Source organism: Sparus aurata, chromosome 1 (genome assembly GCF_900880675.1).
Source record: "Sparus aurata chromosome 1, fSpaAur1.1, whole genome shotgun sequence".
In the NCBI taxonomy this organism is placed as follows: Eukaryota; Metazoa; Chordata; class Actinopteri; order Spariformes; family Sparidae; genus Sparus; species Sparus aurata.
In genome coordinates, this window is record NC_044187.1 from 308,887 (window position 1) to 323,576 (window position 14,690).

General features: G+C 47.1%; 1 protein-coding gene across 5 annotated transcripts in view; it reads left to right on the plus strand.

The window, feature by feature from the left end:
• Positions 1 to 1,402: 1,402 nt before the first annotated feature.
• Positions 1,403 to 14,690, plus strand: part of LOC115583016 (serum response factor-like) — a 102,437-nt gene continuing 89,149 nt past the window's right edge. For 2 of the 5 annotated variants that reach the window (XM_030419379.1, XM_030419388.1), the window contains exons 1-4: positions 2,715 to 3,170; positions 6,960 to 7,229; positions 13,833 to 14,025; positions 14,487 to 14,651. In XM_030419379.1, the coding sequence (XP_030275239.1) occupies positions 2,715 to 3,170; positions 6,960 to 7,229; positions 13,833 to 14,025; positions 14,487 to 14,651 (1,084 nt within the window). Of the gene's footprint in view, positions 3,171 to 6,959; positions 7,230 to 13,832; positions 14,026 to 14,486; positions 14,652 to 14,690 lie in introns of all 5 variants that reach the window. The other 3 variants (XM_030419397.1, XM_030419414.1, XM_030419406.1) reach the window with 2 other exon arrangements.

Sequence of the window (14,690 nt, forward strand, 5' to 3'; positions counted from 1 at the left end):
CTGTCTCTGTACCTGTCTGTCTGTCTCTGTACCTGTCTGTCTCTGTACCTGTCTGTCTGTCTCTGTACCTGTCTGTCTGTCTCTGTACCTGTCTGTCTCTGTACCTGTCTGTCTGTCTCTGTACCTGTCTGTCTGTCTCTGTACCTGTCTGTCTGTCTGTCTCTGTACCTGTTTGTCTCTGTACCTGTTTGTCTGTCTGTCTGTCTCTGTACCTGTCTGTCTCTGTACCTGTCTGTCTGTCTCTGTACCTGTCTGTCTCTGTACCTGTCTGTCTCTGTACCTGTCTGTCTCTGTACCTGTCTGTCTGTCTGTCTCTGTACCTGTCTGTCTGTCTCTGTACCTGTCTGTCTGTCTCTGTACCTGTCTGTCTCTGTACCTGTTTGTCTGTCTGTCTGTCTCTGTACCTGTCTGTCTCTGTACCTGTCTGTCTGTCTCTGTACCTGTCTGTCTCTGTACCTGTCTGTCTCTGTACCTGTCTGTCTGTCTCTGTACCTGTCTGTCTGTCTCTGTACCTGTCTGTCTGTCTGTCTGTCTCTGTACCTGTCTGTCTCTGTACCTGTTTGTCTCTGTACCTGTCTGTCTCTGTACCTGTCTGTCTGTCTCTGTACCTGTCTGTCTCTGTACCTGTCTGTCTGTCTCTGTACCTGTCTGTCTCTGTACCTGTCTGTCTGTCTCTATACCTGTCTGTCTGTCTCTGTACCTGTCTGTCTCTGTACCTGTCTGTCTGTCTCTGTACCTGTTTGTCTGTCTCTGTACCTGTCTGTCTGTCTCTGTACCTGTCTGTCTCTGTACCTGTCTGTCTGTCTCAGTACCTGTCTGTCTGTCTCTGTACCTGTCCGTCTCTGTACCTGTCTGTCTCAGTACCTGTCTGTCTCTGTACCTGTCTGTCTCTGTACCTGTCTGTCTGTCTCAGTACCTGTCTGTCTGTCTCAGTACCTGTCTGTCTCTGTACCTGTCTGTCTGTCTCTGTACCTGTCTGTCTCTGTACCTGTCTGTCTGTCTCTGTACCTGTCTGTCTCTGTACCTGTCTGTCTGTCTCAGTACCTGTCTGTCTCTGTACCTGTCTGTCTGTCTCTGTACCTGTCTGTCTCTGTACCTGTCTGTCTGTCTCTGTACCTGTCTGTCTCTGTACCTGTCTGTCTCTGTACCTGTCTGTCTGTCTCAGTACCTGTCTGTCTCTGTACCTGTCTGTCTGTCTCTGTACCTGTCTGTCTCTGTACCTGTCTGTCTCTGTACCTGTCTGTCTGTCTCAGTACCTGTCTGTCTCTGTACCTGTCTGTCTGTCTCTGTACCTGTCTGTCTCTGTACCTGTCTGTCTCTGTACCTGTCTGTCTGTCTCAGTACCTGTCTGATTGTCTCAGTACCTGTCTGTCTCTGTACCTGTCTGTCTGTCTCTGTACCTGTCTGTCTGTCTGTCTCTGTACCTGTCTGTCTCTGTACCTGTCTGTCTGTCTCTGTACCTGTCTGTCTCTGTACCTGTCTGTCTGTCTCTGTACCTGTCTGTCTGTCTGTCTGTATGCATTATCTTCTGAGCTCTGACAGGTGCTGCCTGCTGTGTTTACACTTCTTCTCTTTCTTCTTCTTATCTTCTTCTTCCTCTTCTCTTTCTCTTTTTCTTCTTCCTCTTTATTCTTCCTCTTCTTCTTCTCTTTCCTCTTCTTCCTGTCTTTCTTTTTCCTCTTCTTCTCTTTGAGGGATGGCTCTTTGGTTTTACATTTTTAGAATGATGGTTGTTCTATAGTGTTTGTGAGATTAGTTATGCATCTTTTGGAACAAGTATTTAAAGGTTTCTTAGAATTTTGTTTAAATAAAGTTACTTGAAAGTCAAAGTCTTCCTCTTCTTTCTTCTTCTCCTTTTTCTTCCTTCTTCTTCCTCTCTTTCGTCTTCTCTTTCTTCTTCTTCCTCTTCTTCTTCCTCTCTTTCTTCTTCTTCTCGTTCTTTTTCTTCTTCTCTTTTTAAACCAACTGTAAATAAAGTGCTGTTAAAAAATCTAAAAAATCTTCTTCCTCTCCTCTGTGTGTAGTTTTCACTGAGAAGCAGAGGATGACCATATAAGGAGCGGCATCGCCATAAAAGGAGACACCGTTCTTTATATGGAGGAAAGTAGTCCCGCTGTCCGAACAACACATCGTGTTTTGGTATCACTCCGCACTGCCTCTGTTAACTTCTCTTCTCTGATATAATAGATCCTGTAGAACTCATTAGTATGACGTCCTTAATTAGCTTCGCGGTGTTTCATAGAGTGGTGTGCGTGAAGTGCGGGTTGTAAGAAGATCTATATTGCACAGCGGACGGACATGTCCGCACAGAGGAGGTGTGTGTGTGTGTGTGTGTGTGTGTGTGTGTGTGTGTGTGTGTGTGTGTGGGCGGGGCCTCGCTGTGATGTAAACACAACTTTAACTTGTGTTTAATCAGCCGCGGCACATTAAATGGCGGAAACACTGAGCTGGTGTCCCTCCACGGTGCTCCGGCTGCTCGCGGTGATTCACGGAGTTTCCTGGCGTTCTACTTGTTGCTAAAGCAACCGCTAACTGCTGCTAACTGTAGCCATTTGCTAGCTGCTGCGAGTTGTCGTGTTAGCCCACCCCGCCCGGGAGTTCTGACCCCCGGGGTTCTGCTGGTGTTCACGCCGCTACCAAAGGAGCACCGGACCGCCGGGAGGGGGTGCTCAGTCCCGGGTTCGAGGGACGTGGGGGGCGGAGTCCAGCGGGGAATGCTGGCGGCGAGTGGAGCCGGAATGGGCACCAGAACCGGAGCCGGGCGTGCAGGTAACGGAGCCAGGCTCAGCTCCCTCGCCGTGAACACGGCAGCACCGGGACCGGACACAGACACCGACAGAGGCCAGTTTGAGGACCGAGACTACAGCACCGAGCTGGTCTACAGCGGCTCCGACCAGGACTCTGACTCCGGGGACGATGAGGACACGGCGGGTTCCGGCGGGGACAGGAGAGGAGTGAAGCGGGAGAGGAGCGAGAGGGAGGTGGGGCATCAGTCCGCGGCCTCCTCTGGAGGGCTGAGCGGGGGTCACGGCGGGGTCAGCCCCGGGGTGCCAGGAGCCAAACCCGGCAAGAAAACCAGAGGAAGAGTGAAGATCAAGATGGAGTTCATCGACAACAAGCTGCGGAGGTACACGACGTTCAGCAAGAGGAAGACCGGCATCATGAAGAAGGTGAGTGTGGACAGGTTACGGGTCTGATGACGTCAGTGTTGGAGGGAGACAGAACTGGAGGTTTGATGGATCAGCCTGATTATTGATCAGACGTTTGTCAGCTGTCACCTGGACGGTGTGTCTCTGATTGACACATGTTGGTCTTCGTCATACTGGATGTAACTGAGTTCTAAGGTATCTCTCCTCATCATTTTACACCATTGCATCAGTCAGGTGTGCGGCTGTCAGTCAGGTGTGCGGCTGTCAGTCAGGTGTGCTCAGTGTTTCCCCTAGGATGGAGTTCTCGTAGTGGAGGTGAGTGTTGTCTGCCGGCACTAGAGGAGCTCTTAAGGCTTAAGTACATACATAACAGTACATTTGTGCACATGGGCAGGGGAAATGTCTGTCTAGCTTATATGAGGTGTCTCAAGCCTTATATTAGGGAAATACACTTTTATTAAACACAATAAAAGTATAATCTTTAAAACAATTATTGACAATAACTAGAAAAATTGCATTTCCTGCAAAAATACAGTGTCAATGCTAAAGGCTGAAGTGATTTCGGAAATCTGCTGAATGTACTGCAGAAAATGCATAAAACTATCAGGTTGAATGTTCGGGAATTTGCAGAAAAGGCTCAATTTTTCAAAAGCTGAAAAGGCAGAAAGGCTTAAAAGTAATAGGTTAAATGGGCTAACAAAGTTGAACATTTTGATAGCTGAACAGTTTGTCTAGCTGAACATGAAGCTGAGTGTTTGAAAAAGCTGAAAATAATTGAAACCTGAAAATCGGTAGGCTGAAAGAGCTTTAAAAAGTGAACGGTTTGATAGCTGAACAGTGTATTTTGAAAAGCTGAAAAGGCTGAAAAGCTGCAGAGTAAGAGGGCTGGAAGAGCTTTAAATGGAGAAAAAAGGCTGAAAGGTGAAAAGTTAAAGGCTGAAAGAGATTAAAATACCTGAACAGTTTTTTAAAAAGGCAGAAGGATGAATATTTGAAAGAGCTGCAAAAGCTGAAAAGTAGAAAGAGCTTAAAAAGGTGAACAGTTTCTCTGGCTGCACATACGCTGGAGCAGTAGCAGAGCCAAAGTTGAAAATGTTCCCATAAGAATGGGGCAAAAGGATGAATGAAAAGGCAGAAGGATGAATATTTTAAAAAGCTAAAAAGTAAGAGGGCCAACAGAGTTTGAAAACGTGAACAGTTTGATATCTGAAGAGTTTCTCCAGGTAAACATAAAGCTGACTTTAAAAGAAGCTGAAACGGCAGAAAGATGAATATTTTGAAAAACTGAAAAGGCAGAAAAGCTGTAAAGTAAGAGGGCTGAAAGAGCTTAAAAAGGTGAAAGACAGCTGAAAGGGGACTAAAAGAGTTTAACAAGTTGAACATTTTGATTGCTGAACATAAAGTTGAATGTTTGAAGGAGTTGAAAAGGCAGAAAGATGAATTATTTCTGTAGAGTGAACAATGAGGGCACCAGAGCGAGAGACACAACAGGTACAGGTACAGGTTAAAGGCCGTTTTCTCAAAATGAGTTTTTTCTCATACTCTGAGCCAAAAATCTCCACTTCAGTAGCACTTATATACACCAAACTTTCCAGTTGTATTCCTATTTATATTCTGAAGGTTTAAACGGAGGGGTTTGTTCATATATCATTCATAGCCTGATTTATAACATTTTATTCCTAAAAACAGGGTTGAAAATTGTTTTTGTTTTTTTATGGTTGTTGACAGTGTTTTCTGATTTATGGAGTGATAAAAAGAGATATCCAAAATTCCCTCTGCAAAAACCTTTCGCCGCTGCAAGGTGCATATAGGGGAAACACTGGTGCTGCTGTCAGTCAGGTGTGCTGCTGTCAGTCAGGTGTGTGGTTGTCAGTCAGGTGTGCTGCTGTCAGCCAGGTGTGTGGTTGTCAGTCAGGTGTGCTGTTGTCAGTCAGGTGTGCGGCTGTCAGTCAGGTGTGCGGTTGTCAGTCAGGTGTGCGGCTGTCAGGTGTGCTGCTGTCAGTCAGGTGTGTGGTTGTCAGTCAGGTGTGTGGTTGTCAGTCAGGTGTGCTGCTGTCAGTCAGGTGTGCTGCTGTCAGTCAGGTGTGCTGTTGTCAGTCAGGTGTGCGGCTGTCAGTCAGGTGTGCGGTTGTCAGTCAGGTGTGCGGCTGTCAGGTGTGCGGCTGTCAGTCAGGTGTGCTGCTGTCAGTCAGGTGTGCGGTTGTCAGTCAGGTGTGCGGCTGTCAGGTGTGCGGCTGTCAGACAGGTGTGCGGCTGTCAGGTGTGCGGCTGTCAGTCAGGTGTGCTGTTGTCAGTCAGGTGTGCGGCTGTCAGTCAGGTGTGCGGTTGTCAGTCAGGTGTGCGGCTGTCAGTCAGGTGTGCTGCTGTCAGTCAGGTGTGCTGCTGTCAGTCAGGTGTGCGGTTGTCAGTCAGGTGTGCGGCTGTCAGGTGTGCGGTTGTCAGTCAGGTGTGCGGCTGTCAGGTGTGCGGCTGTCAGTCAGGTGTGCTGCTGTCAGTCAGGTGTGCGGCTGTCAGTCAGGTGTGCTGCTGTCAGTCAGGTGTGCGGTTGTCAATCAGGTGTGCTGCTGTCAGTCAGGTGTGCGGTTGTCAGTCAGGTGTGCGGCTGTCAGGTGTGCGGCTGTCAGTCAGGTGTGCTGCTGTCAGTCAGGTGTGCGGCTGTCAGTCAGGTGTGCTGCTGTTAGTCACCGATGGTGTCGAGCTTGACCAATGAGTTGTCTCACAGTATTACTGTCAACATGATGTCGGCATGTTTAGATTCAAAGATTTAAAGTGTTTATTGTCATGTGCACAGTAAAGAAACATAAAGAAATATACATCCGAAAATACAATAAACAAAGTAAAGCACTTTTACACACGGCATATGTGATAAATAAGAAAAAGCAGCAACAATCATAATAATAATAAAACTCTGCAAATCTGAAAACTGTGCAGTTGTGCATGTGCAAAAATGTAAACAGTCGGGACAGTTGTGAGATAGAATAAACTCCTATCTGCTGTTTAGGAGTCTGATGGCAGTGGGACAGAAAGAGTTCTCTAGTCTTGGACTTCACACTTCTGGACCTCCGGCCTGAAGGTAGAAGTGTGAACAGTCCAGGTCTTTGAGATGTCTTAGATGGTGGGTGGGGTCTTTGAGGATGGAGGCAGCTCTCCTGTGGACTCTGTGGTGGCAGATGGTGGGTGGGGTCTTTGAGGATGGAGGCAGCTCTCCTGTGGACTCTGTGGTGGTAGATGTTCTGCAGAGAGGCCAGTGGAGTTCTGGTGATCTTCTCCGCAGTCTTTAACACTCTCTGCAGGTGTTTGCGGTCCAAAGCAGAAGTTCTGCAGTACCAGACGGTGGTACAGCCAGTTGGGATGCTCTCAACAGTGCAGCTGTAGAAGCTGCTGAGGAATCAGGCAACATGCTTCCTCAGCCCCCTCAGAACATTCAGCTGCTGTTGGACCTCTTTACCAGCTGTAGGGTGTTGAGTGACCAGGTGAGGTCGTCACTGATGTGGACGCCCAGGTATCTGAAGCTGCTCACCCTCTCTACTTCAAGCTCCCGGATGTACAGTGGCCGATGAGGTCTCATCTTCTTACTCATGTCCACTATAATCTTCTTTGTCTGGCCCATGTTGAGGGGGAGGTTGTTGTCCTCACACCTGCTCAGGTACCTGTGTGTGTGTGTGTGTGTGTGTGTGTGTGTGTGTGTGTGTGTGTGTGTGTGTGTGTGTGTGTGTGTGTGTGTGTGTGTGTGCGTGCGCGCGCGTGCGTGCGTGCGTGCGTGTGTGTGTGTGTGAGAGAGCCTTCATCAGCCTCCTCTTCGTCCTGCAGGCGTACGAGCTGTCCACACTGACCGGTACTCAGGTGCTGCTGCTGGTCGCCAGTGAGACGGGTCATGTGTACACATTTGCCACCAGGAAGCTGCAGCCCATGATCACATCAGAGACGGGAAAAGCTCTGATCCAGACCTGCCTCAATTCTCCGGACTCGCCGCCTCGCTCAGACCCTTCTTCCGATCAGAGGATGAGCGCCACAGGCTTTGAGGAGACTGACCTCACCTACCAGGTGTCTGAGGCCGACGGCTGCTGCGAGGTCGCCAAGGTAACACCGCCTTCAGACAGTATTGGTTATGGACCTGTGACTATCGGACTCTATGGACCTGTGACTGTCGGACTCTATGGACCTGTGACTATCGGACTCTATGGACCTGTGACTATCGGACTCTATGGACCTGTGACTATCGGACACTATGGACCTGTGACTATCGGACTCTATGGACCTGTGACTATCGGACACTATGGACCTGTGACTATCGGACACTATGGACCTGTGACTATCGGACTCTATGGACCTGTGACTATCGGACTCTATGGACCTGTGACTGTCGGACTCTATGGACCTGTGACTGTCGGACTCTATGGACCTGTGACTGTCGGACACTATGGACCTGTGACTGTCGGACTCTATGGACCTGTGACTGTCGGACTCTATGGACCTGTGACTGTCGGACACTATGGACCTGTGACTGTCGGACTCTATGGACCTGTGACTGTCGGACTCTATGGACCTGTGACTGTCGGACTCTATGGACCTGTGACTGTCGGACTCTATGGACCTGTGACTGTCGGACACTATGGACCTGTGACTGTCGGACTCTTTGGACCTGTGACTGTCGGACTCTCTGGACCTGTGACTATCGGACACTATGGACCTGTGACTATCGGACTCTATGGACCTGTGACTATCGGACACTATGGACCTGTGACTATCGGACTCTATGGACCTGTGACTATCGGACTGTATGGACTCTATGGGCCTGTGACTATCGGACTGTATGGACCTGTGACTATCGGACTGTATGGACCTGTGACTATCGGACTCTATGGACCTGTGACTATCGGACACTATGGACCTGTGACTATCGGACACTATGGACCTGTGACTATCGGACACTATGGACCTGTGACTATCGGACTCTATGGACCTGTGACTATCGGACTCTATGGACCTGTGACTATCGGACACTATGGACCTGTGACTATCGGACACTATGGACCTGTGACTATCGGACACTATGGACCTGTGACTATCGGACACTATGGACCTGTGACTATCGGACTCTATGGACCTGTGACTATCGGACTCTATGGACCTGTGACTATCGGACACTATGGACTTGTGACTATCGGACTCTATGGACCTGTGACTATTGGACACTATGGACTCTATGGGCCTGTGACTATCGGACTCTATGGACCTGTGACTATCGGACACTATGGACTTGTGACTATCGGACTCTATGGACCTGTGACTATTGGACACTATCGACTCTATGGGCCTGTGACTATCGGACTCTATGGACCTGTGACTATCGGACTCTATGGACCTGTGACTATCGGACACTATGGACCTGTGACTATCGGACACTATGGACCTGTGAATATCGGACACTATGGACCTGTGACTATCGGACTCTATGGACCTGTGACTATCGGACTCTATGGACCTGTGACTATCGGACTCTATGGACCTGTGACTATCGGACACTATGGACCTGTGACTATCGGACTCTATGGACCTGTGACTATCGGACTGTATGGACCTGTGACTATCGGACTGTATGGACCTGTGACTATCGGACTCTATGGACCTGTGACTATCGGACACTATGGACCTGTGACTATCGGACTGTATGGACCTGTGACTATCGGACTCTATGGACCTGTGACTATCGGACACTATGGACCTGTGACTATCGGACACTATGGACCTGTGACTATCGGACTCTATGGACCTGTGACTATCGGACACTATGGGCCTGTGACTATCGGACTGTATGGACCTGTGACTATCGGACTGTATGGACCTGTGACTATCGGACTGTATGGACCTGTGACTATCGGACACTATGGACCTGTGACTATCGGACACTATGGACCTGTGACTATCGGACACTATGGACCTGTGACTATCGGACTCTATGGACCTGTGACTATCGGACTCTATGGACCTGTGACTATCGGACACTATGGACCTGTGACTATCGGACACTATGGACCTGTGACTATCGGACACTATGGACCTGTGACTATCGGACACTATGGACCTGTGACTATCGGACACTATGGACCTGTGACTATCGGACTCTATGGACCTGTGACTATCGGACTCTATGGACCTGTGACTATCGGACACTATGGACTTGTGACTATCGGACTCTATGGACCTGTGACTATTGGACACTATGGACTCTATGGGCCTGTGACTATCGGACTCTATGGACCTGTGACTATCGGACTCTATGGACCTGTGACTATCGGACACTATGGACCTGTGACTATCGGACACTATGGACCTGTGACTATCGGACACTATGGACCTGTGACTATCGGACTCTATGGACCTGTGACTATCGGACTCTATGGACCTGTGACTATCGGACTCTATGGACCTGTGACTATCGGACACTATGGACCTGTGACTATCGGACTCTATGGACCTGTGACTATCGGACTGTATGGACTCTATGGGCCTGTAACTATCTGTAAATTTCACTTCTTTAAAAGCCTTACTATGTTCTAAGCTGCCATTTACACAGCCCATTTCTAACTTTACTTCTAACCCAGTTGTTTTACACTCCTGTGCGTACCATAGAGTATGAGCACTAGAGACTTCTGCTGAGCCTAACTTCCTGTTTAACGCCCAGCTAACTTGATTGAGGATAAAATGATGTAATTGTGTGGCTCTTCTAGACTTTCCAAATGTTATTGGACCGAATGGATCAAACTCTGACAGTAAGTGGGTCATGTCCCGGCGGGTTATGACGCTAAAAAATGTATCCTGGAGCAGAGTGCCCCCAGCCCCTAACTCTGTGACATCAGGCAGCCACAGTGATGCTATTGTCTCATTGGTCGGCGGCAGAAGTAATCACAGGCTCTTTGGAGACGAGCTGCTCCTCAGCTGGATAGTGGACGAGGCCAGGCGGCAGCAGCAGCAGGGGGCGGAGCCATAAAGCTGCAATCAAGTGGGATGGTTTCCCAGCAGCCTTCAGTCTGTACAGAAAGTCACAGAAACAGTCACTTCTTGTCAGATGTGATAGAATTAAATGTGATCAGACACATTAATCAGTGTGTTCTATGTGACATCACAGAGTTGTTAAAACTCTGCTCACAGATCCTCACATAAAACAGCTTCATATCAGTTTGCTGCTGATTCTAATAATGTGAGCAGACCTGTCCGTCACACTACATTAATATGTCCATACATTAAAGTCAAAACTACAAGGCAATAGTTTTCATCATTGATCAGTCACATATTGATAATAATCATACTGTCGGGGCTTCTCCATTGAATCCTCACATCACACTGACCACAAGTGTGACTGTTGTTAAATCTTTTCCAGGATAATTTAAATGAGTCAGAAATTAATAATTCCTTTTTTTTTTTTTTTTTTTTGATCAAGGTCTTTTTATTTTGTTTTGTACTGTTTTGTGCAGTTTGTAGTTTACAATTTGCAATTTAACACAGATCCAATAAAACAAAAAACAGGACAGTAAATCCCCCCCAAGCCCAGCCCATCCTCCCTTTCCCCAAATACCAGACTTACAGTGTTGACAACATAAAATACGGAGCTCAAAACACAGAGTTCACATAGCCAGACATGAAGAGAAATATGTGACAGAGGGCAGCATCAGGGGTTTACAGTACTATATTATCGGCCTCCATATCTTCAACAAACATCATGAAAGGCTGCCAAATATTATAACATTTTCTAGTAGACCCCCTGATTGTGTATCTGATCTTCTCCAACTTAATATGGTACAGAGTTTCCCTAATCTAAAGAGGGGAGCCCACCAAAAAGTGCGATGAATGGAGACGACGCGAGCACCTTCCCAAAACTCTTAGAAAAGGTCTCAAAGATGGACTGCCAGAAAGTGCTAAGCTTCGGACAAGTCCAGAACATGTGTAACAGAGTGGCTGGGTCCCGACCGCATCGATCACAGGTGTGGTCTAAGTCAGCTTTGATCTTAGAAAGTCTAACTTTAGACCAGTGCAGACGGTGAACAATTTTGAACTGAATAACAGCATGTTTGACACAAATCGAAGAAGAGAAGATTCCCTGTATTATTTTGTGCCAGGTGTTGTCTGTGATTGTTTCATTTAAATCGGTCTCCCATTTATTTTTGAGGAGGTCGAGAGGCAACAAGTTATGAGAGTACAGTATTTCTTAAATTGTGCGAATGGTTCATTTTCTAACTAGTTTACAATCAAAAATTGAGTCTAACAGGCTAGTTGGAGGACATGAGGGAAACATTTTCAGTTTGAGAATGCAAAATTCCACAAGTATCTATAAAAATGTGATTTGGGAATATGATATTTTTGTACTGTCCAAATGAGGCAACATTGCTGTCAATATACAGATCAGACAGTGAGATCATACCTCTTCTGGACCACCCATCAAAGACCTCATCTGTTAATGATGGGACAAACATGATTTTTTGCGATTGGTGTGGCGTGAGATAGATCTGTGAGTGAGCAGGATCTTCTAAACTGGTTCCAGATCTTGACTGAGTATAAAACAACCGGGTTAGAAGTAAAGTTAGAAATGTGCTGTGTAAACAGCAGCTTAGAACATAGTAAGGCTTTTAAAGAAGTGAAATTTACAGATGGCCCCTCCAGATTTAGCCACTCAGTGTCAGTGTTATCATTATCATTACCCATCCACTATAGCAATACTGTAATGTTGACCGCCCAGTAGTAATACAAGAAATTAAGGAGTGCCGTCCCTCCTATCGAGCGAGGTCTCTGAAGTACACTTCTTTTCATCCGGGGTGTTTTTTTTGTTCCAAATGAAACTTGAAATCTGATTATTTAAAAAAAAAAATGGGTAAAAAGAGCGGAAGGATATGTGCTGGAACCCTATTTGTACTGTTGCTGATTTCTTGATCTCTCAAGGGGGGGTCTTACTTGGTGTCACGGTGTGTTAGACCATGGATTAAATTTACATCGGAATATCCCTTTAAGTTAGCGAATAAAAAAAGAAGTTTGACGGGAGCTCAAACAAAACATGTCTTACTCCATCGCCAGCTCAACAGCGCCCCCCTTAATGAGTCTTTTTTGTTCTGTTTATAATATGATTGTGAGATATTTAGTCTTCTATTGACACAATAAATCTTCAACATCACACACATAACACCCAGGGTTTCTGCTAGAAAAAATTGGCACCGGACAACGTGACCGGCAGGTTTTCAATTTACCGGACAAATGTTTGAAATTCCGGTCAAATACCGATCTGAATTTATTGAGCTTAAAATGATAAATGATGTGCAGGATATATAAGAATGATATCAAAGCATGTCAATTTATAATCCTTTTTATTGAAAAGTATAGGCTGTATAAATTAAAATGTGTGTCGTCAATTGACTCACGTGCGTAACTTCTAAAATAAATATTGCACAATGCACTCTTTTAACATGAACATAAAGAAACTGAAGGCCTATTCTCAGATAAAACAATTTGCAAACAAAAAAACACATCTAGACTGTCTCATCCCATTTCAATAACGCGGTGTGCAACTTGAATTTAAAAAAGGCCGTTCACGATATGCTTTTGAAATATATATGCAATAAAAATCTATATAAACAACAAAATCCCTTGACATGTGTCAGCCTTTTTTTTTTAATTTGTTTTTTTACTTTTTACGCGTTTGCGCGGCAGCGAAGTGTGCAGCAGCTGAATTAAAATCAAAAGTGTGCAGTGTCTCTCTGCAACGTGCAATGCGCATCAGTCTTGTCACCTTGCTCTTCCCCAGGCGACTTCGCGGTGCTGTTTTGATGCGGTTCTGCACACTGGAGACGGAGATCACGCAGGCTATCTTGGCCAGTTTAGTCCACTCGGGGTAGATTTTGCTGAAATCTCTGATGAGAACGTCGCAGGCTGTTGAGAAGTTCAAGCCTCCATAACCGTGAAGCGCTGTCATTACAGCGATGGTGTCTCGTTGCGCACAAGTGGCAGAAGAGCGGGGCTGTAGCTGCAGCCGATTCGTCCTCACTTGTAATTTATTTGCCAAAATGACCAATTATGGTTTGGATGGCTGATTCAGAATACTCCCGACACTCTGAACAGACGGAGTGATAATTAATCATTACTTGGAGGGAATATTTTCACTGGACATTTTGACCGGTGGGGTCAAAAAATACCGGACTTCGGAAGATTTTACCAGTCAAAGTCCGGTAATTACCGGATAATGGAAACCCAGGTAACACCATGATCTGTCCAACTCAGCAGAAATAAAACGTTTCTTTAAAACATCAAATAGTTGGGTTAACATCTGAACCAATCAGCTGTTAGATCAGACAACAGCCAGGTTTTTCCCATCATGCTTTGGGATCCTGCAGTCTGTGGAGCAGCTGCAGCACCTCCATCCCGTCAGATTACCGCTGACCTGTGTGCATGATGTCAGACTGGCTCATCTCGAACGAGCCTAATGACTTTCAGACCACAAGACAGGAAGTTAGACGCTGACCCAGTCCAGCCTTGCAGACTCTGCTGGTCCTAATTCAGACCAGATCAGGTGTTCCAGTCATCACCTGGACCTGTGTTCACTTCCTGTCCAGAGTTTAATCACAGCAGCCTGTGGTGAACCTCAGTGGAAGGTGATGAAGATTGGCCACTGAGTTGTTGTACCTGTCTGTGTCCCTGCAGGATCTCATCAAACCAGCGTTCACCATGTCCAACCTGCCCTGCACCACACAGTCCACCCCCTCCTGCTCCTCCACGTCAGTGTCCATGCAGGTGCAGACCAGCACCCCCTCCTGGCAGCCCTCCTCCACCAACGGGACAGTGTTGAAGACATCAGCTGGTGTCGTACTTCCTGGTGGCTTCACCTTGATGTCAGGTAGGAGGGCACAGCTTCCTCTCACCTGTCAGTCTGTCTGTCATCGCCTGGTCCTGTCTGTTCTGCTTCACATCACAGCTGGACTCAAAGTGATCCTCTGGATCAGGGACTGATTTCATTACAATGACAACACAGGATGTCACAGTTGATTGTCTTTGTCATAGATCCTTTATAGATTAATTACTAAAGAGGGTTCACTCTGGACATATCTGACATTTGTTGTTTATTTTTGGTGGTTTGAACTTGTCAAAAGACAGCAGGATAAAGTCGAGCTGTTGTAAAATATCTTTGTGAAGAGTTTGTCGGGACGTAAACTTAACAATCTGTTGATCTAAACTGATCCAGATGTGACACTCCACAAACATCATCTGGAGTAAATCAGCTCCCAGCTCTCATCTTGTGTTCAGTCTGTTAGCAGCTCACCTGTCTGTGGCCCCGCCCCTTCCCTCACCGGTCCACAGGTGCCTCACTGCCCCCCGGGACACATACCATCCCCCTCAGCCAGCTGCAGGGCCAGCCTCTTGCCATCCAGGGGTCCGTGGCCCCCAGCCCCGCCTCCACGCTTCACGCTCCGCCCACACAGCCAACCACGCTGCTCCGCCTCCCTGCCACTGTGTCACTGTCAGGTCAGCACGCAGCCACGGCCACCACCCACCTGAGAGAGC